Here is a 22,296-nt window from a genome sequence, read left to right as displayed (position 1 = left end):
GGAAAAGTCACGGCCAAAGTTACATGGTTATCGAATGAATGGTAAACCAGTATTTAAAGTCAGGTCTGTCTTCATCTAAACCCAGTGTTCCAAACTATACCATGGCTAACTAGAACTTATCTCCAGAAATACAAGACTAGCAGATCACGAAACTCTGAATATATTCATCATGTCAACAGGATGAATACTTAACATCAGAAGATTACTTTGTGGATATTGCAAAGTCATTGTATAATATTTTTAAAAACTCTCAGAAGCTGGGAACAGGTACTTCATTAACTTGGTGTCTGTGTCTTTAAAAACAAGAAAAATCACGTTAATCAGAAATTGACCAGTCACTATCATAGTTACTTAGCATGCTTTGAGAGATTATTAATGCTTCAACCTGGCAGAAAGGGGTCAGAAAGAAAAAGATCAAAACATTACTATAGTATTAAAAAAAAACAAACAGGGACGCCTGGGTGGCTCGGCGGTTCAGTGTCTGACTTCGGCTTAGGTCACGATCTCACAGTTGGTGAGTTCGAGCCCTGAGCCCCGCTTCAGGCTCTGTGCTGACAGCTCGGAGCCTGGAGCCTGCTTTGGATTTTGTGTCTCCCACTCTTTGCCCCTCCTCTGCTCTCTCTCTTCTCTCTCTCTCTCTCTCTCTCAAAAATAAATATTAAAAAAAATGTAAAAACATCACTATAGTAGTCTGATGGAAATTCATTCATTCATTCATTCATTTACTGAGACCCTATTTTGCGCTGGACCCTGTACCGAGTATTGACCAAATAGTGGCCATGGGTACTACTAACTAACACTAACACTGATGTAAAGCTTGCCAATGTGCTACGCTCTTTTCTAAGAATTTTATGTATACCAATTCATTTAATCTTCATACAGCTTCGTGAGGGAGTTATTATTATTATTGTTCCATTCTCTAGATGAGGACACCGAGGCACAAAGGGGCTAATGTGTCATAGCTAACAAGTAGTGGAGATGTAACATACATACAGAGTCCTGGCCGGAGTCTGAGCAATCAGCCATCGTGTAAAAACTCCTCTCTTAACAAGAAGTAATAGTGTCTGTCCTCAGGGAGATTACGGTTTAGTGGCAAAATAGACATGAAACCAAATGCAGAATGAAGTATGCAGTTGCGAGTAGTAGGTGCTCGGGAAGAAGAGGCTAAGGGACATGACTTCTTAGATGGGAATGGAGAAGTCAGGGAGGACTGGCATGTGGAGGAGTGCTTCGAATCAATGGTGGGTGAAGGACAAGGGGCTGTGGGAGAGGAGCAGGTGCTGGGGCCACCAGAGGACCGTCCTCCCAGGCTGGACTTCTCGTGCAGGAGTCTGAGAACCTTTGCAGGGCGTGCTGAGCAATGGACTTTGTTTGAAGCGTGAAGGGGAGTTTTCAAAGTTTTGTATCTATATTTATGAAGTGTTTGTCTTCACTATAGCTGTTTTATCGGCAGATGTCTTATTTTTTGCTCACCTGGTGGCAAATCTGTGCTGTACATGGGAGTCCCTCAGACATCTATGGTCACAGGAGATGGTGGCTGCATTCGATTCTGGTCTGAATCTCAGGCAGACAAGCCCATCACACCCAAACCCCGAAGTTCAAGTTGATGCTCAGAAGATTAGAGGGTGCTATGGGGGTGGTATGAGGTAGTTATGATTATTCCCATTTTACAAATGAGAAAACTCTGGTGTAGAAAGTTGTGTCTGTGGGGCGCCTGGGTGGCTCGGTTGGTTAAGCATCTGACCCTTGGTTTCAGCTCAGGTCACCATCTCACAGTTTGTGAGTTCGAGCCCTGCATCAGGCTCTCTGCTGATAGCATGGAACCTGCTTGGGATTCTCTGTCTCCCTCTCTCTCTGCCCCTCCCCTGCTCATTCTCTGTCTGTCTGTGTCCCTCTCAAAAACAAATAAACGTTTAAAAAAAAAATAGTGTGTTGAATCCATGAAGCCATTAAAAAAATTTTTTTTTAAACATTAAAAATTGAGCTCCTTGGTTACACTAGCCACACTTAAAGGGCTCAAGAGCCATTTGTGGCTAGTGGCTTCTTCACTGGATGGCACAGATTTATGGAACACTTCCAATGTCCCAGAAACTTTCCATCTTGTAGACAGCGCTGGTCTAGAAATTTCTTAACTTGCCTTTTTAAAGGGCAGATGAGTTCCACACACAGTTGTTCGTGGGCAGATAATTTTACCCAGCTTCTCACAACCCGATGCTCTTCATCCAGAGCCTGTAAGATTCAAATTTTGTGAGCATATTTTATTGTTTGGAGATTGTCATTTCCTAAAGGGCAGAGATTGTATTTTTCCTCTATTTCTGTGAAGAGTCTTGGTTCACTAAATTTAATAAATGTTTGCTGCAGCCAATGACCATAGCCTACTGACTTCTGTGTAAGACCAAGGTAATGTCGTATCTGAAGTGACCTTTTATATTTTTCATGCAGTCTCCATTGGTGTTTCATAGTGTAGAGTAGAGGAATCTGGCATTTCTGGACATCCTTTGAGGTCTGAGAAGTTCTCTGTCAGTGTATCCCTTCTGGCCCGGGCACCAAAGAACTGGGGACACTCATGCTCCCCTTAGGGTAGTTTTCTGAGTTAACCTAATTGATTAATGAGGTGAATTGTTCATTGGGGTGCAGGGAGGCATGAGGTGAGGGAAGAGGCTGGCTTGGAACTTAGTTCTTGTACTTCTACTTATTCATTCAACAAGCACGAGCTGAGCCCTAAAACCTGCCATGCACCGCACTAGATGCTAGGGAATAAATAGTTGCGAATGAGAAGGTCTCTGCCCTTGAAGGACTCAGAGACACATGGAGTCTTATCCTGTGTGGTCAGTGCAGTTACAGGGGCATCACGGGGACTTATGGCAGCCCAGAGGAAGGGCAACAAAGCCAGCTCTGGCAGATCAAGGAAGGCTTTCTGGAGAAGCGATGCTCCGCCCACAATTCCAAGAAGCTCAAGAGCAGAGATCTCTCCTAGCAAGGGTGTCCATTGAGGGCTTTGAGGGAAGAAAGGGTTTTCTAGAGAATCAGGGTCATCAGGACAGATACATAGTTAGTATGGGTTTGGTTTATTTACTCATGTAATTGGTCGAACTCACGACAAGACGGAAGAATAAGAGACTGAGCTAGACGACTATCATTTTTTCTCATTCTGAATTTGAGCCAGAGCCCCTGAGTTTGAGAACACAGTCATATGTGAGTTGGAGTTAGTAGAATGCCAGAGAATGAGGGTGATTCTAAAAACAGCTTTCACCAACTGTTGCCGTGATTCTAATGTGGATTTTTGGCATGCCTCAGGGAGCTGCTGGGTGTGGGGCTATAGTGGGAAATGACCATGGAGAGTGTGGGCAGAGGACTTAGCCAGTTGGTCAGTGGCAGCTTGTGTGTTGGGGGGGAAGGATTTTAGGGGAAACTGCAACAGACAGAGAGGCAAGGTCAGGATTGTGCTTCAAGAACATTCTCACTTGCCATGATGGCTACTAAACTGTGCAAGAGGGACAGACATTTCCAGCCCATTCCATCCAGGACAAGGATCCTGGTTTTAAACATTATACTTATGGTCATGGGTGCTTTGACAATGTCACTCCCTCCAAAGGCTTCCTTCCCTTTTGATAGGCAGGAAGTCCTTGTAATGACAAGTATCCTACACTTTCTGAAAGTTCACATTAGGCCACTTTGCTTTTGTAAAAGACTTATATTAGTACCTGTTTTTGCTAATGAAAGAAATCCAAAGAACATTTTCAATTTTATGAAAATAGTTGTTATTGTACTAATGTATGTCTTTCCAACTTTCAGAAAGTGGGATATACTCTCCACTTTGTGCTATTTCTATTTAAGAAAGGTTTCATAGGAGCGCCCTACTTTTGAATAGCGGGGGAAACCTATCTTTAGTTTAGATCATGGCAGGTCTAAACTCTTTGCTTGCTACAAGCTCATCAGATCCTACCTATTTGCTCTTTTGTCCCCAGATTCCTTCTAAATAGATTTTCTTCCAGATAGGCAAGTGGCCCCTGCCCACATTCTGTTAATTTCTACTGTCTTGCCTTGCCTTTCTACTTTTCTCTCCTCTGTAATCCCCTCTCTCCTGCTCTCTCCCTTTTTAAAATTGATTTATTTATTTTGAGAGAGAGAACATGTGGGAGTGGGGAGAGGGCAGAGAGAGAGGAAGAGAGAGAATCCTAAGCAGGCTCCATGCTGTCAATGTGGAGCCCATCTTAGGGCTCAATCCCATGAACACTGAGATCATGACCTGAGCCAAAACCAAAAGTTGGATGCTTAACTGACTGAGCCACCCAGGTGCCCCATCTTTTTTTTTTTTTAAACAAATGTTATCCATTGTTCCCATCGCTCAAGACCCAACTTAAGCCCCCTGCCATCTGTGACCCCTTTCCTACCTACTGTAGCTCATGCTGATCTTTTCCTTTTTTTGGATTTTCACATTTATTTACTTATTTATTTAAAAACTTTTTAAAAAATATTTATTCATTTTTGAGAGAGAGAGTGAGAGAGCACAACAAGAGGAGGGGCAGAGAAAGAGGGAGACACAGAATCCGAAGCAGGCTCCAGGCTCTGAGCTGTCAGCACAGAGCCTGACATGGGGCTCGAACCCACAAGCTGTAAGATCATGACCTGAGCGAATGTCGGATGCTCAACCGACTGAGCCACCCAGGTGCCCCTGGATTTTCACATTTAAAGTTCAAATTCTGTCACCCAAAATTGAGACTTGTGGTGTTGAAGAGTGAGAAACACTTTAGAGACCACGTAAAGCCTCCATCTTGGCCCGTGATCATCTTCTCTTGGAGGAAGACATTCCAAACAGTTTTATCGACAAGACAAATGGAACAACAACATCGAAGGATAAAATGCTCATAATCCCTCATCTTACTACAGCAATCTTAAGTATTGCACAATTCCTTTCCAGTCATATATATTGTTTTATATTAGCCCATAAACCATTTTATATTTAGGTTTTATTCCCCCATTTAACGTTATAACCCAAACATGCTGCATGTTTTTCTGCATTTATTGAGAGAGGAGCATGCATTCCCTCCTTACTGTAATATGATTTCATTAAGCCCTTCTGCTGATACATTGGGCACTGGATCTGCCTTTTCAAAAGAAGTGCGTGTTCCTCTTGGTTCCATCTCCTCTAAGCTCTGAGACTGTGCTCGGTGATCCCTCCCTTGCACTTCTTTATTCCCTCACTGTCTTCAGACACCTTCCCTCCTGTCTCCAGGGATGCTCAGTCTTATCTGTCCTAAAATAGGTCTCAGCTCTGCTGTGTACCCTTCTCTGTGGCCGCCATTATTTACCAAGCAGCTCATTCTTTTACCCTAGTTGTTTGCCCCTCTCCCCCACCATTTCAATGGCAAGTCTCTTTTTCATGACCACATCATCAGGTCCAAAGAGATTTTTCTCAGTCCTTGTTGTTTCTGACACTGACCATTCCCTTCTGGCACTTCCCTCCAGGCCTTTCCCTCAGAGTCTTTCTCTGACATTTTCATTCCTTTTCAGCTTTTCCATAATGAAGCTCTCTCCCGGGGGCCTGTCCTCGGCCCTCTTCTTTTCTTCTCGCCTGTCTTTCCAGACACAGCCATTCATTCGCATGTCCGTAGCTAACAGCTCTGTGCAAATGATTTCCGTATCTGTATTTTGAGCCCTACCTGCCTTATCTCCCAAGCCTCAGCTCACCCTCACTGCCCACTGCTTGTGTTAACGTTGCTCCCTGGGTGCTGGCCGGCCTCCACAGCCAACCGCTCAGCCCCCCATGATCTTTCCCCCTAATCCAGCCTGTCCAACTGACTTCCCTTCATCTCTCCTTACGTATGTAGCCTTAGAGTCTCTGAATCGTCTGTCTTTTATTCTTTTCTTTCTTCATATTTCATCCGTGGATTTAGCATCCAGAATATGTCTCATCTGTTTTCTAATTGCCATTCAAACCCACAAAGTTTTTTTCTTTTAATTTTGAGAGAGAGAGAGAGCAGGGGAGGGGCAGAGAGACAGAGAGACAGAGAGAATCCCAAGCAGGCTCCACACTGTCAGCACAGAGCCCGATGTGGGGTTTGAACCATGAAACTGTGAGATCATGGCCTGAGCCCAAACCAAGAGTCAGGTGCTTAACCGAATGAGCCACCCAGGCACCCTAACGTGAAGATTTCTTACATAGGACACAAAAAAAGAAGGAGTAAATGAAAATTGGACTTCATCAAATTTAAAAACTCCTGCTTTTTGACAGCTACTGTTAAGAGAATTAAAAGACAGGTTATGGACTAGGAGGAAATATTTTCAAAATACTAATCCACAAAAGGATTTGTATGCAGGATTTATAACGGTACTTACAACTTGGTAATAAGACAAATGTTCCAATTATAAAATGAGTAAAAGATTTGGGGCACCTGGATGGCTCAGTTGGCTGAGCATCTGAATTTTGATTTCAGCTCATGTCATGATCTCTTGGTTCATGGGACCGAGTCTGCCCTTCCCTCCCCTCTTAAAATAAATTAATAAACATTAAAAATTTTTTTTTTAAACATGAGTGACAGATTTGAAGAGTTTCTTCACCAAAAAAGAAATATCAATGGCAAATAAGCACATGAAAAGGTGCTCAGGGTTGTTAGTCATTAGGAAAATGCAAATTACGACCACAAGGAGATATCACTCCATACCCTACCACGTTAAACGGACTGACCAAAGCAAGTGCTGACAAGGATCTGCAACGACTGGAACTCTCATACATTGCTGGTGAGAATGTAAACTATACCCACTCTGGAAGACAATTGGGCAGTTTCTTCTAAAGTTAAATATACAATTATTACATAACCTAGGAGTTCAATTCCTAGATATGTGCCCAAGACAAAGGAAAACATATGTTCACATGAAGACCTGGAAATAAACACTGATAGCAGCTGAATTCATACTAGCCAAAAACAAACAAACAAACAAACAAACAAGCACCCCAAAACAAACAAAAAACAAAAAAGCAGGGGCTGCCTGGGTGGCTCAGTTGGTTAAGCAACCGACGTGGGCTCAAGTCATGATCTCGCAGTTCATGAGTTCAAGCCTCATGTCAGGCTCTGTGCTGACAGCTCAGAGCCTGGAGCCTGCTTCCGATTCTGTGTCTCCCTCTCTCTCTGCCCCTCCCCTGCTCACACTCTCTCTCTCTCTCAAAAATAAATAAACATTAAGAAAACAGTTTAAAAACAAAAACAAACCAAAAAAAAAAACCCTCCAAGCAAAACAACCCCCCAAAACAATAAACTGAAAACAACCAAAATGTCCATCAAATGGTGAATGGATAAACAAATTGTGGTACATCCATTATGGAATACTCATTAGCAATAGAAAGGAACCAATACATGTAACAAGGTAGATGAATCTCAGAGACCTTATGATAAGTAAAAGAAACCAGACACCAAGTCTACTGTATCATTTCTTGTATATGAAATTCTGGGAAAGGCAAAGCTCTAGAAGCAGAAATTAGATCAATGGTTTTCAGGGATTGGGATAGAGTCGGGGTAAACTGCAAGCAGGCATAAGGGAAAATTTTAGGGCAACAGAAATGTTCTATGTCTTGAACATGGTGGTGGCTATAGGAGTTCACAAATTTTCCAAAACTAATTAAAGTGTAAACTTAAAAAAAGGTGAATTTTACCTGATTAAATTACTGAATTTACCTATCTGAATTAAGCCTAACTAAAAAATGATAACAACAACATCAAAAACTGAAGGAAAATAAAAGGAAAAAGAAAGAAAGAAAGAAAGAAAGAAAGAAGAAAGAAAGGAAGGAAGGAAGGGAGAAAGAAGGAAAGAAAGAAAGAAAGAAAGAAAAAGAAGAAAAGAGGGATAAGCAAAAGTGTATTATACATAGAATTTTCTACACCAGATGGTGAGCTGATTTTAAATTTTGATAGATAAGGCCAAATTGTCCTCCAAAATGGCTCTACCAATTTATACCCCCACCAGTAGAATTTGAGAATGCCTATTTCCCCCACGCTATGGCACAAATGGATATAATCAATTTTTTAAAAGTTCTGTCCATTTGATGGTGAAAAATGTTATGATCCTGAAACTTCAGGCATGCACAGTTAAGACCTTGTCCTAATTGGTCTCTCCACTCTCTCCTCTCTCCAAATCATCTTATATATTGTTAATAGAGTGATCCTTCTTGTGCCTAGTTCTAATAATATCTCACGAAAATTATTAACGATACCCCATGGCCTACAAAATTATGTCCAGACCCTTTAGCCAGATATTTGCGTCCTTGCTCTACCCCAGCTCCTTTCTCTCTTCTCTATTCCTGTCTTCTCATTTTTAGCAGAGAGATTGGTTCAAACCTCTAACTCAATGGTTCTTATTCCCGTTTCCTTCCAGATTTGGGGGGTATCGTTGACACATAACATTGTACAAGTTTAAGGGATGCAATGTGATGGTTTGATACACTTATATATTATTAGGCAAGGTAGGCATAATCAAGCCAGGCATCATATAAGAAAGGTTGAGGTTTGAGAGTAGCTTTTCCCTGAGATAAGAAACTTTTATGTGACAGAGCAGAGCTTAGAACTCAGCTGTTCTGATTCCCAGTCCAGGACTTTCAGTGCTATCCCCTACTGCCTTCCAGTCATTTCCAACATTTCGGGTAGTCAGTCTGTCCTCATTTCTATCCTACTCCTAAGAATTAAGGGGCACAGTTTCAAAATACAACTGGAGGCTTACATAGCATTCATTGAAATCCCAGTAAGTTATATGCCAAGCAAGCAACCTATTAAATATTACTATCCTCCTCCCTTGATGAACACACCTTCATGATGACCTTGTAGGCTAGATTCATAAGGGAGAATTCCCAGACTCCTGGAGATCCTGAGCAGGAATATGGCAGCCAAGTTCCCGTACAAATATGGAACTGTTCCACCCTCTCTTCCCATTCCTGGTTCTTGGCTTCATTCCCTTAGGTTTCACATGTTCATCTCACCCTACCTGCTGCCTGAACCCTACCCTACCCCTGGCTGCTCCTTGGGACTAGACATACCTTGGCCCACCCTTTGAGAATAAGAGGCCATACGGGCCTTGGAAGTGAGCATGGTGCCAAGTAGGAAGGGAATTCTGGGGTCCTAGGTACCCAAGCATGGGGGAAAGTGGGCTCCTTGTCGGGTATTCTTTTGGCTTCTCCGACTTCTTGTCCTATGGGGGAGAGGTGCAGTTGGAGGAGGTCCAGAGTGGGCTTTCTGAAAACTGAGGCCCATTGTGCTTAGGTCTAAGGGTGTTACTGATCCTAACTCTCACCCTCCCCAAACCAGACAGCAAACCTTTTGAGAACCCAGGCTAATTTTCCCTCCTCCCCTAGAGATTATATTTTACTGGAAAACAGGAGATGAGAATTCCAGTTTGGGCTCAGCCCTAGGTCAGTAAACTCATCTCCCTGGTTTGTTTCTTTATCTATACAATGAGAATTGTAGGAGACAATCTCTAAAATCACTATTTTTATCATTTATTTTTAAAAAAATATTTATTTTTGAGAGAGAGAGAGAGAGAGAGCAAGCACACAAGCGGGTAAGGGGCAGAGAGAGAGGCAGGAATACACAGAACCTGAAGCTGACTCCAGGCTCTGAGCCATCAGCACAGAGCCTGACATGTGGGTTGAACCCATGAACCATGAGGTCATGACCTGAGCTGAACTCACATAACCCACTGAGCCACCCAGGCGCTCCTGTTTTTATCTTTTATATCTCCCTACAGCACTAGTAGTTCATAGTAGGTGCCCAGAAGTGTTTGCTGGATTTATTTTTTGCATAATTTGGTATGAATGCCCTAAGGCCTTAAGGTCTTCTCTTCTCAGACACAAGTGTGTATGGCTGTGTGTGTTTACACATTAGGGGCATGTATGTGCTTCTACTGTGTACCAGTCTGTTTTGGACTTCCAAGTCACACAATCTGCTAGCTGGATGGTTAGAGCCCAGGAGATATTTTCTTAGACACTCAGGCAGAACGCTCTAAATCCTAACAGGGTAACATTCAGTATTATGCCTTCAGAGCGTGGAAACTAGGAGACTTTCTATTGGGACTTGGTGACATTGAGCCATTTCTGTTATCTCAGATTTGCAGTTTTTATTCCACTGATGTCAATCCCTTTTTAATGGCTGGGCAAATATTTTATTTTCTTTGAATTGGCTGAGAATGGAGAGGGAGCCTACTTTCCCTGACACCCTGGTTCTAGTGTAGGTGGGAGCTGACTGGAGGTTGGGGCCAAGTCCGAAAGGTTGAACTCTTCGCTGGACAGGTGGATATTCTGGCTCAAGTAAAACGGGGGTTTACTGGTGCTCTGGGAATTCTTAAGCAGGATGACACCATCTTCGAACTTCATATTAATTTGGTTCCAGAGGCAAAGCATACATTCATAACAGAAGATAATACGATGGGACAAGACAATTTCATCATCTCAGGGGGCACCTAGTTGGCTCAGTTGGTTAAGTGTCTGACTCTTGATTTCGGCTCAGGTCAGGATCCCAGAGTTGTGGGATCGAGCCCTGCATTGGGCTCTGCACTGACAGCGTGGAACCTGCTTCGGATTCTCCCCCTCTTCTTCTGTCCCTCTCCCTGACTTGTTCTCTCTCTCTCAAAATAAATACATAAACATTAAATGATATATTTAAAAAAAGATTCTCTCTCTAAAAAAAAAATCCTCTCAAGTCAGTGGTTTGTAGTCAAATGACACTTTATACAATGAGTTCAATGGATGAAGACAGGCATGAATAAGAGGTCACAGATCTAGGGACATCGTATCCAGGCGCCAGACTTGCCTGAACAGGCAATGTTTCTTCTCCTTCTTCTTCTTTAAAAATGTTTATTTATTTTTGAAAGAGAGAGAGAGAGAGAGAGAGAGAGAGAGAGAGAGAGCAAGCAGGGGAGGGGCAGAGAGAGAGGGAGACACAGAATCCGAAGCAGGCTCCAGGCTCTGAGCTGTCAGCACAGAGCCCGACATGAGTTCACCCACGAAATGTGAGATCATGACCTGAGCCGAAGTGGGATTCTTAACCGACCGGGCGGCCTAGGTGCCCTGGCAATGTTTCCACAGAGGTACTCCTGGAGATTATGGGCTGATGGTAAGGTATGGAGCCGGTGGGGAATCAGCTGAGGACATGGGACTGTTTGTGATGGGGAGGCATGGTAAAGTAGAAAACAAATTAGGAACGTCAACAAAAGCTGTCTTTAACCTTTATTCTCAATTATCTTCCTTGAAACTAACACGGAAGGTACTTACAGAAGGGTGCCTCAGACTCATTCAGAGGAAGGGCTATTACTGATTCTCCAGTAATCTCACCAGGGAGCACATTGCCCAGCAGGGTTGGAGCTGGGAACCGGACTGGAGAGCAAGCCGGACCCTTTTGTCAATGGAGATGATTCACATTTTCCACTTAACCATCATAGTTTCCCGGGCAATTAGATAGTGCCCCCAGCTTACACCTTTCATCCCCTGCCTAGTGCAAGCATCCTAACAGGACGCAACGAACCCAAACTGCCAATTCCACGTTCCAAGACCTTTACACCACCAGGTGTGTTCAGTTAGATGCCCGGCACGTAGCAGGTACTCGACAAACGTGAACTCCCTTCCTCGCTTTCCTCACGTTCCCTCCATCGTCAAACTCTGACTCTCCCGACGTCCATCCCCTGACATCTCTCCATTGCCTAAGAGGGCTGCTTTCCCTAAGAGGGCCTGGACGTGCGCGGTTCTCTCCAGCTCCGCGGCAATTCGGTTCAGCAGGCGCCTTCCGAAGGCCTACTACGCGCGGGGTTGGCGAGCCTCCCGGGCCCAGAGCGTCCGGTGGCTCCTTAACGACCCAGACCGGAGGCAGAACCTCTAGAGGGAGAAAGGACGGGGAGAGCTGTGCGTGCGCTCTTCTCACCTCCAATACTGCACGTGGGGCTCTTGCGAAGGGAGCCAGACCTTCCCTCCGCTTTGTCCCCTCCGCAGCCCCGAAGGCTGTCCTACGAACGCCGGCGTCCCACTCACACCTGCTGCCCCGCACTGGACGGAGCAGAGCGAAGCCAGGCGCCAGAGGAGGAGCCAGAGGCCCGCCGCCCTCCGGGCTTGCCAGGTTTTCCGGCCCTGACCCCTCCTCGCCGGCCTGCCTCCCTCCCTCCCGGCGCCCCCGGGGGCGGAACGCGCGGGGCCACCCGGGCCGCGGGTCCCGGTGTTCGGGGCGGGGCGGCGCCGGCCGGGCCCAGGCCTCCCGCGCCCCCCCACCCTCCGCGCCTCCTCCCGGGAGGCGGGTCCTGGGGGAGACCCGGCACCGGCCCCGCGCGGCGCGGCCTCGGCGCGCCCCAGCCCCGCGCCCGCCGCCCGGCCGCCCCGCAGGCAGGCGCCCGGCCGGCCGGGAGGTGGTGCTCGCCTCCCCGCGCCCGGGCCCGCGCGTTGCCGAGCAGCGGCTCGGAGGCTCCGAAGGGGGCGGAGCGGCGAGGCCGGCGTGCGGCTGGCGGCCCCTGTCCGCGGTTCCGGCCCCCGGCCCGCCCCCGCCTCGCCGGCCTCCCTCCGCGCCGGTGCGCGGCGCCCCGTCCCAGCCGCAGCCGCAGCGGCCGCCCCTCCCGGGCCCGAGAGCGCCGAGCCGCGAGGCCGGGCCGGGGCGCCGGCCGGGACTGCCGGGGGCGCGGCGCCGACGCCGAGGCGCGGCCATGGAGGGGAAGACCCGCGCCGGGGTCGCGCTGGTCCCGGGGCCGAGCGGCCGCGGGCCTTCCGCCCGCCGCGCCCGCCGCCTCCGCCGCCGCCCGGGGCTGCTGCTCCCCGGCCTCTGGCTGCTGCTGCTGGCCCGGCCGGCCTCATGCGCCCCAGGTAAGCACCGCCGAGACGCTCGGGCCGCGACCCTGCCTTTTTTTATTGCTGTTATTTTCAAAATCGTGCTTTCCCCGCCCACCCTCTTTTATTCTCCACCGCTCCCTAGCCCTCCTTTCTTGAGATGCTTTTTCCATTCTTCTTGGGCCCAGCAAATAAGAGGCACGGCGAAAATAAAAGGAAAAAAGCGAACGGATTCTGGCCAGTCTTGCCAAAGGTCTGCAAAGCTCTCCTGGTATCCACGAAGCCGGAGGCGGGTCTGTGGCTTCTCCAAATGTGCCTTTATTTTCTCTGCAAAAGGCAGGCACTGAAATTGTATTTGTGCATGTTTCTATCAGTGTGGTATATCAAATGTTTGGGAATACTTTATTGTAGGGGCGAAGGGGCCCATTCGGGGTGTGTGCTTTGAGACGGCATTGCCTTAGTCCGAGTCGCCCGGCGTCCCCCAGATGCAGGCAGGCTGGCGGTGTCCCCCAGTGCACCAGGACACAAAGAACATTCAAAGAAAATCTCTTGGAAAGCGCCCTGGCCATGGATCTTTCCAGGGAAATAGCTATTGCTCTTACTTCTGCAAATGCATCAGTACAATAGAGTGTGAAAATATTGTGATTCTTAAGTGTCAGGGCATGAAAGGAGTAAGGGTTGTTTTATAATAGATGCAGTTTACTGACTCTTCGGCAGCATGGTATTAAAAGGCGTCATTTATGAAGGAGCATGTGGGCGGGTTTTGTTGTTGAAATGATTTAATTCATATTGCTTGTCTGAAATGTTTATTTGTCCACCCTGAGCACACACACAGGATGGTCTGGAAACCATCTCTGAGCTGACATGCTCCAAGCTGGTGATTGGCCCGGCACACACACTCGACCACTTTGGGGGCAGAAAAGGAAAGGTGGAATGAGCAGCTCTGGGTGGAGGGCTTCTGCACGGTGAGCACAAGCAGAGCCACGGAATCTCCTCCGAATCCTCCCTTCTCATGGGAGCAGGGCCAAAGGACTGCCAAATGGCTTTGGAAGGAAATGGAACACATTTGAAGGTGTCCCTTGGACAGCACTGTCGGAATTATAACCAGTGCCACATAAGGGATGGTGCAATAGAAACACAGGCAGGGACTTCAGGGATCATAGAATGGAACCACTCCCCTTACTACAGAGGAGACTGATACAGAGAATTGGCTTGGTCAAGGTCACTGGCTAGTTAGTGCAAACTCATTACTTTTCCATTTCCCCTCTACTGCCCCATGACCTCTAGGCTTATAGACACCTGAGGCCTCCACAAAGATTTCCCACAGCTGGGGGAGGTGGGTAACCCTGCTTCAGGGAGCCATACCAGAGCAAGGGCGACAGAACAGGTCTCTTGAAGGCAGTATACAGAGAGTGCAAGCAGTTCGCCTGCCCTAGCCCGTCAGTTCTCATTAGTGCCTTCTGCCTATTCAGAGGAGAGGAGACTCGGGGCTTTCTGTGAGAAGAGATAATCATGAAGAGTGCCCTTGGCTTTAGTCGGCAAAGAAAGCCCATCTGATACCTGGCACACTAATCGTTTCCATTTACGCAGTGCGTCCTCTGTGCCAGATGCCGTATTTTGTAGACATGATCCAATCATGTCTTGAGTTCGGCACGATTATGCCCATTTTACAGATGAGGAAGCTAAGACTTCAGGAGTTTAGGTTAGTTTGATTCCACACTCTCTGCATTTAACTTCTGCACAGCTTCCCCGTGTGAGCGTGGCCATCGGGATGTACTTGTAGATGGGGTGGAGAGTAGAAGTAATTTGATAAATTTAAAGTATCTAGCTGTTTGCATTGTCCCTCTGTAACTTGTCTTTAGAAGTCATTCCTGTTTCCCATCAACCCCCAATGCAAATGTTCAAGTTGGAGATGTGAAGTTCATTATATTTCGGTGCTGCAGCTGACTTCACTGGAGACTTCATCCTTTCGCTGATTTGTGTACCGGGCTCCTCGGGTTTGCATGGCTGCTTCTAGGCCAGGTGATAGAATCTCAACGCTAGAAGTGGAGGACATGGCGTCTGTCCTCAAGGATCCAGTTGGAAACCCAAAGCGAGTGCAGATCCCTGCGCGGACTTGTTGGCGGGCAGGAAGGCGTGGGCCATCCTTAGAGAAGACCTATCTTAAAGGTGGCCCCTGACCCCCTTGTTGAAGGCTGTGAGAAGCCACAGCGGTGGAGGCCTGGGCATGGCCAGTGCTGGTTGAATCCTGGGAAGAGGTTGCGTTTCACTTGTTTGGCCCACGTCTCCTCTGTGCCACTAGGACCCTCTGGCTCCTCGTCCTGAGTGTTGTCTTTTCACCATCAGAGTGGGGATGGGGGGAGGCTTTGCTGAACCCTGCTGTGGTGGTTCTCCTTCTAAAGAACGTTGTTCAGAAAGTGGCACGTCTTAATCCTGCGTGGGATTTCCTGGGTTAGGCAGCAGTCTCGCTCGTGTGGCCGGCTGAAAACCATCTCCTTCTCATTAACCAGTCTTCTCATTAACCTCTGTTAAATGGAGTCCACCTTTCAGTCTATATTTAAATTCCTGTGTTTTATTGATTTCTTGCCTACTTCTGTTTCATTCAGCATTTTGAATGTGCCCTTTTTTTTGTTTGTTTAAACATTTATAAGTTTGGTCTTGACTGTTCACTGTTATGGAAACAACTTGTAGTACTTTGGACTTGCTTTTGAATGTATTTTTTAGGCGATCCCACGTCCACAGTATAAAAAGAAAGAATTGTGCTCCATTTCCTCATCTTATTCGGGGATAAGTCCTTAAAATAATAGTTACTATGAATGTGATAATTTTGCTGAGAATTTGGAAATTACTAGAAGGTACAGAAAATAGATACTCATAATCCCACAACCCATAGATAACACTAAATAGTTTTTTTTGTTGCTGTTCACATTAAAATGAAATGAAATATTTGCACAAATACATTTACTACTTTTTTCGCTCATTATTTAATCTAAGCATTTTCCTATTCATTAAATATTGTTTGAAAACATGGTGTTCCATCCTAATAATTTCCTTAATTATTCTTTTATATTTCCAGCTTTTTTGGCTGTTATAAATAATGCTATGATGAATAGATATGTAGATAAGGCTTTGTCTGTATTTGTTGTCTGTATTTGTGTGTGTGTGTGTGTGTGTGTGTGTGTGTGTGTGTGTGTTTGGCATACATTTCTAGAAGGGGAGTTAGAATGTGATTCAAATCTAAGACCTACCAGGCTGAATCTTTGCATGTTTTGTTTAGGGTGCTCCGTAAGTGGTTATTGAATGAATCAACTATTTCTGTAACGCTGTAACACTGAAATCCTAAAAATTTATGCAGTTGCCTCTCTTCATCATCACCAGCATTGGGTATTATTTTTAAAACTTTTTAAAATTTTATTTTTTAAAATTTACATCCAAATTAGCATACAGTGCAACAATGATTTCAGGAGTAGATTTCTTAATGCCCCTTACCCATTTAGCCCCTCCCCCTCCCTCCACCCCTCCAGCAACCCTCAGTTTGTTCTCCATATTTATGAGTCTCTTCTGTTTTGTCCCCCTCCCTGTTTTTATATTATTTTTGTTTCCCTTCCCTTATGTTCATCTTAAAGTCCTCCTATGAGTGAAGTCATATGATTTTTGTCTTTCTCTGACTACTTTCACTTAGCATAATACCCTCTGGTTCCATCCACGTAGTTGCAAATGGCAAGATTTCATTCTTTTTGATTGCCGAGCAATACTCCATTGTATATATATACCACATCTTCTTTATTCATTCATCCGTTGATGGGCTTTTGGGCTCTTTTCATACTTTGGCTATTGTTGATAGTGCTGCTATAAACATGGGGTACATGTGTCCCTCCGAAACAGCACACCTGTATCCCTTGGATAAATACCTAGTAGTGCAATTGCTGGGTCGTAGGGTAGTTCTGTTTTTAGTTTTTTGAGGAACCTTCATACTGTTTTCCAGAGTGGCTGCACCAGCTTGCATTCCCATATTTTTAAAACTTTTGTAAAATAAATTTGTAATTCCTTGCTTAAATTTTTTTATTAGTTCTGGGTTGGGTATTTTTTTTTGTATATTTTGTATTTGTATTCTGTGAATTTTCTGTGATTTTGATCACTTATGTGTTGGGTGTATATAGTTACATCTTTATGAAGGATAATGACCACTTCCTCTCATTTGTTGTACTTTCCCCTTTCTAACGCATTTTCTTTTAAATTTTTCATAATTTAGAAATGCGGAAGTTGTGATTATTTTGATTAGCAAAATCTGATTTTCTTTTTCTAACTTTTTTCGTTGCATTTATTCTCATGGCTTGTTAAATTTTTATCTTTATGTACTTATTTTATTAGTCATTTTGAGGCGAGCATTTGTTGTACTTTTTGAGCAATTTAGTATCCTATAAACAAAGACTTTAAATGTTTCACAGGTGTGATCCCTGGCCCTCCCGCATCAACATCACTAAGGGATGTGGGGCTGCTTGTTAAGAATTTAGATTTCTGGGGCTCACCCTGGATGTATCTATATTAGAATCTTCGGTGGTGGTATCTGGGAATCTTCATTTTTAACAAATTTATAGCTGAGTTTTAGGCGCTTTAACTTTGGAACCACTGATCCAGATACTGTAATTCCAGAAGCTTAAAACTAATAGCACTTGGGGGGTACACACTTAATATCTTGCAATTGTCTTTTCATGATTAGAACGATTGATTGAAAATTGTGATGTTGAAATTGTTTTTTGTTCAGTCTTGTTTGCTTGGTTTTCTTTGGGATGGGAGTCCAAGGGCATAGAGGACTTCGTTTTAAATTCTCAGTCCTGGCCACTTGGGAACAGCTGCTACCTGGTTTTTCAGGAAATGCCTCGCTTAATCCTGAAAACAGAACCCAGCCAGGGAGTTGTTAAAATTCGCTGGGGACCTGGGAGTCACAGGTTGTCTATCAGTGCCCTGGGTGCTAGAGGCAGCTAGTTAACCGTAATTACAATTATGATTAGGTTGATTTTCTCATATAGGAAGATGCTGCCGTAACTGGTCTAATTTGTTTCCAAGTTGCGACCACCCACCTTCCATCAGCGGCTCACGTGATTTCTCTTCCATGTGCTCCAGCAGCATGATTTGTTGGAAGGCACATTGAACTGTGAGTTAGCAGACCCGAGTGTGGAGTGTGCTCTTTTCTGCTGATAACTTGCTTTGTGACCGTGGACAAGTTACCTTGTCCTGGGTTTCTTCATCATTGTAAGAAGAGGTCACTGAGATTGTCTCTAAATTCCCTTTTAGTTCTTATATTTCAAGTCCACATGTTGGATACCTTGGAATGAGTTTGTTACAGACAGCGACAGTCCTGTGAATGTTTAGTGTTGTGAATGTTGGCGAATGTTTGTGTCACTCTCTCCCTGTCCTGTCGTTCTAGCCCAGTGACTTGCTCAAGGCAGTTCATTCCATTCTTCTTTTTAAAAAAAAATCCTCGGGGTGCCTGGGTGGCTCAGTCAGTTGAGTGTCTGACTTCGGCTCAAGTCATGATCTCGTGGTTCATGGGTTCAAGCCCCACATTGGGCTCTGTGCTGACAGCTCAGAGCGTGGAGCCTGCTTTGGATTCTGTATCTCTCTCTCTGCTTCTCCCTCGCACGCGCTCTCTCTCTCTTTCTCACAAATAAAAATAAAACATTAAAAAATTTTTTTTTAAATCCTCTAACCACCTGCATCCCCACCCCTGGGACACATACTTTGCTCTCTCATGGTCTTTGTCTCTTCCTTTTTTTTTTTTTTAATTTTTTTTTTTTCAACGTTTATTTATTTTTGGGACAGAGAGAGACAGAGCATGAACGGGGGAGGGGCAGAGAGAAAGGGAGACACAGAATCGGAAACAGGCTCCAGGCTCTGAGCCATCAGCCCAGAGGCCTGACGCGGGGCTCGAACTCACGGACTGCGAGATCGTGACCTGGCTGAAGTCGGACGCTTAACCGACTGCGCCACCCAGGCGCCCCTGTCTCTTCCTTTTATCCGTCTTCAGTGATAATGCTTCAGGTGTGCTAGTGCTGTGGCTTAGAGCTTTAGGCATCGCTTCTCCTCATTAGTGAAAATCTAACCTTGCTACTCACTGTGAACGTGTGGTCCACAGACCAGTACCGTCACCATCTGGTAGCTTGTTAGAAATGCAGAATCTTGGGGCGCCTGGGTGGCTCACTTGGTTAAGCATCCAATTCTTGATTTCAGCGCAGGTCATGCTGTCATGGTTCGTGGGTTTGAGCCCCGCATAGGGCTCTGTGCTGACAGAGTGGATGGAGGCTGCTTGGGTTTTCCTCGTACTCCCTCTCTCTCTCTGCCCCTCCCATGCGTGCACATGCTCTCTCTCAAAATAAATAAATAAACTTAAAAAAATAAAAAGAAATGCGCAAAGAATCTCAGGTCCCACCCCAACCAAACCTTCTGAGTCAGAATCTGCATTTTCACAAGATCCTTAGGCGATTTCGTACATACACTTGAAGTTGGGGAAGCTCAGGGCTAAGAGGTAATGCCTCCTGTTCCAACCATCTGGGAGTAAGTGGTGTTAGATCACTGGCGCCTGAGTCAGCCCAGACTGCTCTGGAGCCAATCCAGATTTTCAGAGACCTTGAGATACACCTGCCTTAGGGATTGAATCTATGTGCATAGTGTGTAAGAGCCCTATTGCATTTGACCAGGGAACTTTAGCACAAAACGGTTCACTAGACCTGCCCTGATTTATAACCCATTCGTTTATTACGGACATTTGGCTGGGAGTGAAAATACTGAAATACTACCATACCAGTCCGTAAATAGCTGCTATACTGAGCATCTCCAACCCTTCAAGTGCCTGGGGCCTCCATGCCCTCCCTCAGGCACTCAGGATTTGTAGACATTGAGGGTCAGCGCTGAAGGGCTTTCCAACCCCAGGGTGCACTTTGTGGTGACAGACGAGCAGCCTGCAGAGGACCATCTTCCACTTTGGGGCGAGGGGGGGTTTCTGTGTGCGTTCAAGGAGTGAAATAAGGCAGAAAGTTAGGGGAAGGTAAAAGGGGGGGTGGAAAGGCAGGGGCTTCTTGTGCAGTTAGGAAATAGGAGTAATGCGACACTCTGTGGGGCTAAAGGAGGTGGTGGAAAGGGGGCAGTGAGGGCGGGAGGGAGAAATGGGGGGCTACTCTGGAGACAGACATTGGGGAGGGGATAGCTTTGTGGAGAGAGGTGGACAAGATGATCTTTCGGGAGGATGGCAAGCAGGGTAGGGATTCGGGGGCTTGAGAAAACACAACTGGTTTGTAGAGGAGCCTGGCAAGAGGTGAAGGCACTAATTGCCAGGCAGTGGCGGGGGCCTGGGGAAGTCGGAAGGCCAGTCTTGGTAGCAGGCCGGTGAGTGCCCTCTGCTTGCTGCTTTAGCAGCCCTGGGTGGCCCAGAGCCTTGGCGACAGTGTCCCAGGGTTGTCTCCTGGCATGTCTTGGCTCGAGGTGGGCCTCAGGAGCCCCCCACCTCCTGGTGATCGGCAGAGTCATTTAGAAGCGGTCTTTGCTTCTTTGTTCTCCTGTCTCCTGTTTGGGCCTGTGGAAGGAACCCTTCATCCCTATCGTTTTGGGTGCTAGGATTAACTTTGGAGCCAGACAGCCTGAAGGGCTGCGTTAAAACGCTGGGTAAATACCACTGGGGAGCTTTCAAAGGGGGAAAGCCCCAAACACACAAAACAAACCATCTGCTGAAGCCAGCTTTGAGGGGAACTTGGGCAAAGCCCAGGAGACAGGTGTGAACGGGTGGTGAGAAGGTGCTAGGCCTTTGCTGCTCCAGGTGTGGTCCAGAGACAAGCAGCATCAGCAGCCCCTGGGAGCTTGTTAGACAGGAAGTCTCTGGCCCCACCCCAGGTCTACCGAATGTACCTGTTACCAGCATCTCGCAGGGATTTGTACGCAGAGTAAGGGCTGAGAAGCTCCGGCCTCGGCTGTTTCTCATTGAGGTTGGGTGCATTTCAGACATTTTTAGTTGTTACCTAATTACTGAGGAGTCTTTAACTTGTAAACAGCCCCAATTTTATTTTAATTTAATTTAATTTATTTTATTTTATTATTTTATTTTATTTTGTTTTTATTAAAAAAAATTTTTTTAATGTTTTAATTTATTTTTGAAGGAGAGAGAGACCGAGCATGAGCAGGGGAGGAGCAGAGAGAGAGAGGGAGACATAGAATTTGAAGCGGGCTCCAGGCTCCGAGCTGTGAGCACAGAACCCGATGCGGGGCTCCAGCCCATGAACCATGAGATCATGACCTGAGCCGAAGTCGGACGCTTAACCGACTGAGCCACCCAGGCGCCCCCAAACAGCCCCGATTTTAAAGTTGCTTGGGAAAACTGAGGCAGGGAGCTGTAGCACATTCAGAGCTGAGCTGGTGTCTGGCTGGACGTGCACATCACAGAGCTGGTCCTGCTCCGTGTCTCCCCAAGGGCTCTGAGCGTATTTGGAAGCCTTTTGCCTGGCCCTTGATTTCTCTGTGCTGATAGCAAGGGTCAGGGAGGAAGGCTGCCGACGATTACAAAAGCACATGGAGGTGGCTGAAGCAAACAGGTGTCAAAGCCGACGTGGAGGTGGCAGCAACCCGAGCGTCTGTCAAGAGGTGAACGGATTAACAAAATATGGCTTATCCTTACAATGGAATTATTCCTTCTTAAAAAAGAAGGAAATTCGGACACGTGCTGCACCACGGATGGACCTTAGGGAGATACGCCCGTCACAGGAAGACAAAAACTGTAGGGTTCCATTTCCGTGAGGTGCCCAGAGTTGTCAGAGTCGTGGAGACAGAAAGTAGGACTGTGGTTGCCAGGGGCTGAGGGGAGGGGGGCAAAGGGGAGTTAGTGTTTCACGGGCTCCGCGAGATGAAAAGTGTTCTGGAGACCGGTCGCACGACGGTGTAACATACGTCACATTACCGAGTTGTACACTTAGAAGTGGGTGGTTAATACTTCTTTTTTTCTTAAACCACAATTATTAAAAAAAGAAAAAACAACCCAAGGTGAGACTGGGTGAGGACTAGCTGGTCGGGTGGGGGTCTGGGGGCAGGGCAGGAGCACGCAGCAGGTGTTCACCGTGGGGACAGGTGGGCCGAGGTGACAGGCTGGGGTGAAAGGGCTTCTGCAGACCATCAGCAGCCGGATCTGGATTGGGGCAGGGGGACGTGTCAGTGTCTGGTGGCCAGGAGAGGGCTCATAGCCCTTGCACTTGGCTTACGGCACCGGCTAGGATCTCAGGCCTCTCTGCCTCAGGACTGCTTCCCTTCACCCTTGACCTCTCCTCTCACCCTTTATCTCTCCCCTCACCTTTACCTCTCCCCTCACCCGTCACCCCTCACCTCACCCGTCACCCCTTACCTCTCCCGTCACCCCTCACCCCACCCATCACCCCTCACCTCACCCTTTACCTCTCCCCTCACCCCACCCATCACCCCTCACCTCACCCTTTATCTCTCCCCTCACCCGTCACCCCTCACCTCACCCTTTACCT

The 22,296-nt window shown here is 46.5% G+C and overlaps 1 protein-coding gene across 1 annotated transcript in view; it reads left to right on the top strand.

Moving 5' to 3' along the window:
* The first annotated feature begins 1,127 nt into the window (after positions 1–1,127).
* KIAA1549 (KIAA1549 ortholog) overlaps positions 1,128–22,296 on the top strand; it is a 156,378-nt gene continuing 135,209 nt past the window's right edge. The window contains exons 1-3 of the mRNA XM_047837624.1: positions 1,128–1,277; positions 11,476–11,578; positions 11,966–12,820. Of these exons, the coding sequence (XP_047693580.1) occupies positions 1,128–1,277; positions 11,476–11,578; positions 11,966–12,820 (1,108 nt within the window). The remainder of the gene's footprint in view (positions 1,278–11,475; positions 11,579–11,965; positions 12,821–22,296) is intronic.

Source organism: Prionailurus viverrinus, chromosome A2, assembly GCF_022837055.1.
Source record: "Prionailurus viverrinus isolate Anna chromosome A2, UM_Priviv_1.0, whole genome shotgun sequence".
Classification (NCBI taxonomy): Eukaryota; Metazoa; Chordata; class Mammalia; order Carnivora; family Felidae; genus Prionailurus; species Prionailurus viverrinus.
Note: the sequence above shows the minus strand (reverse complement) of the source record. Positions and strands in the feature narration are given on the sequence as shown.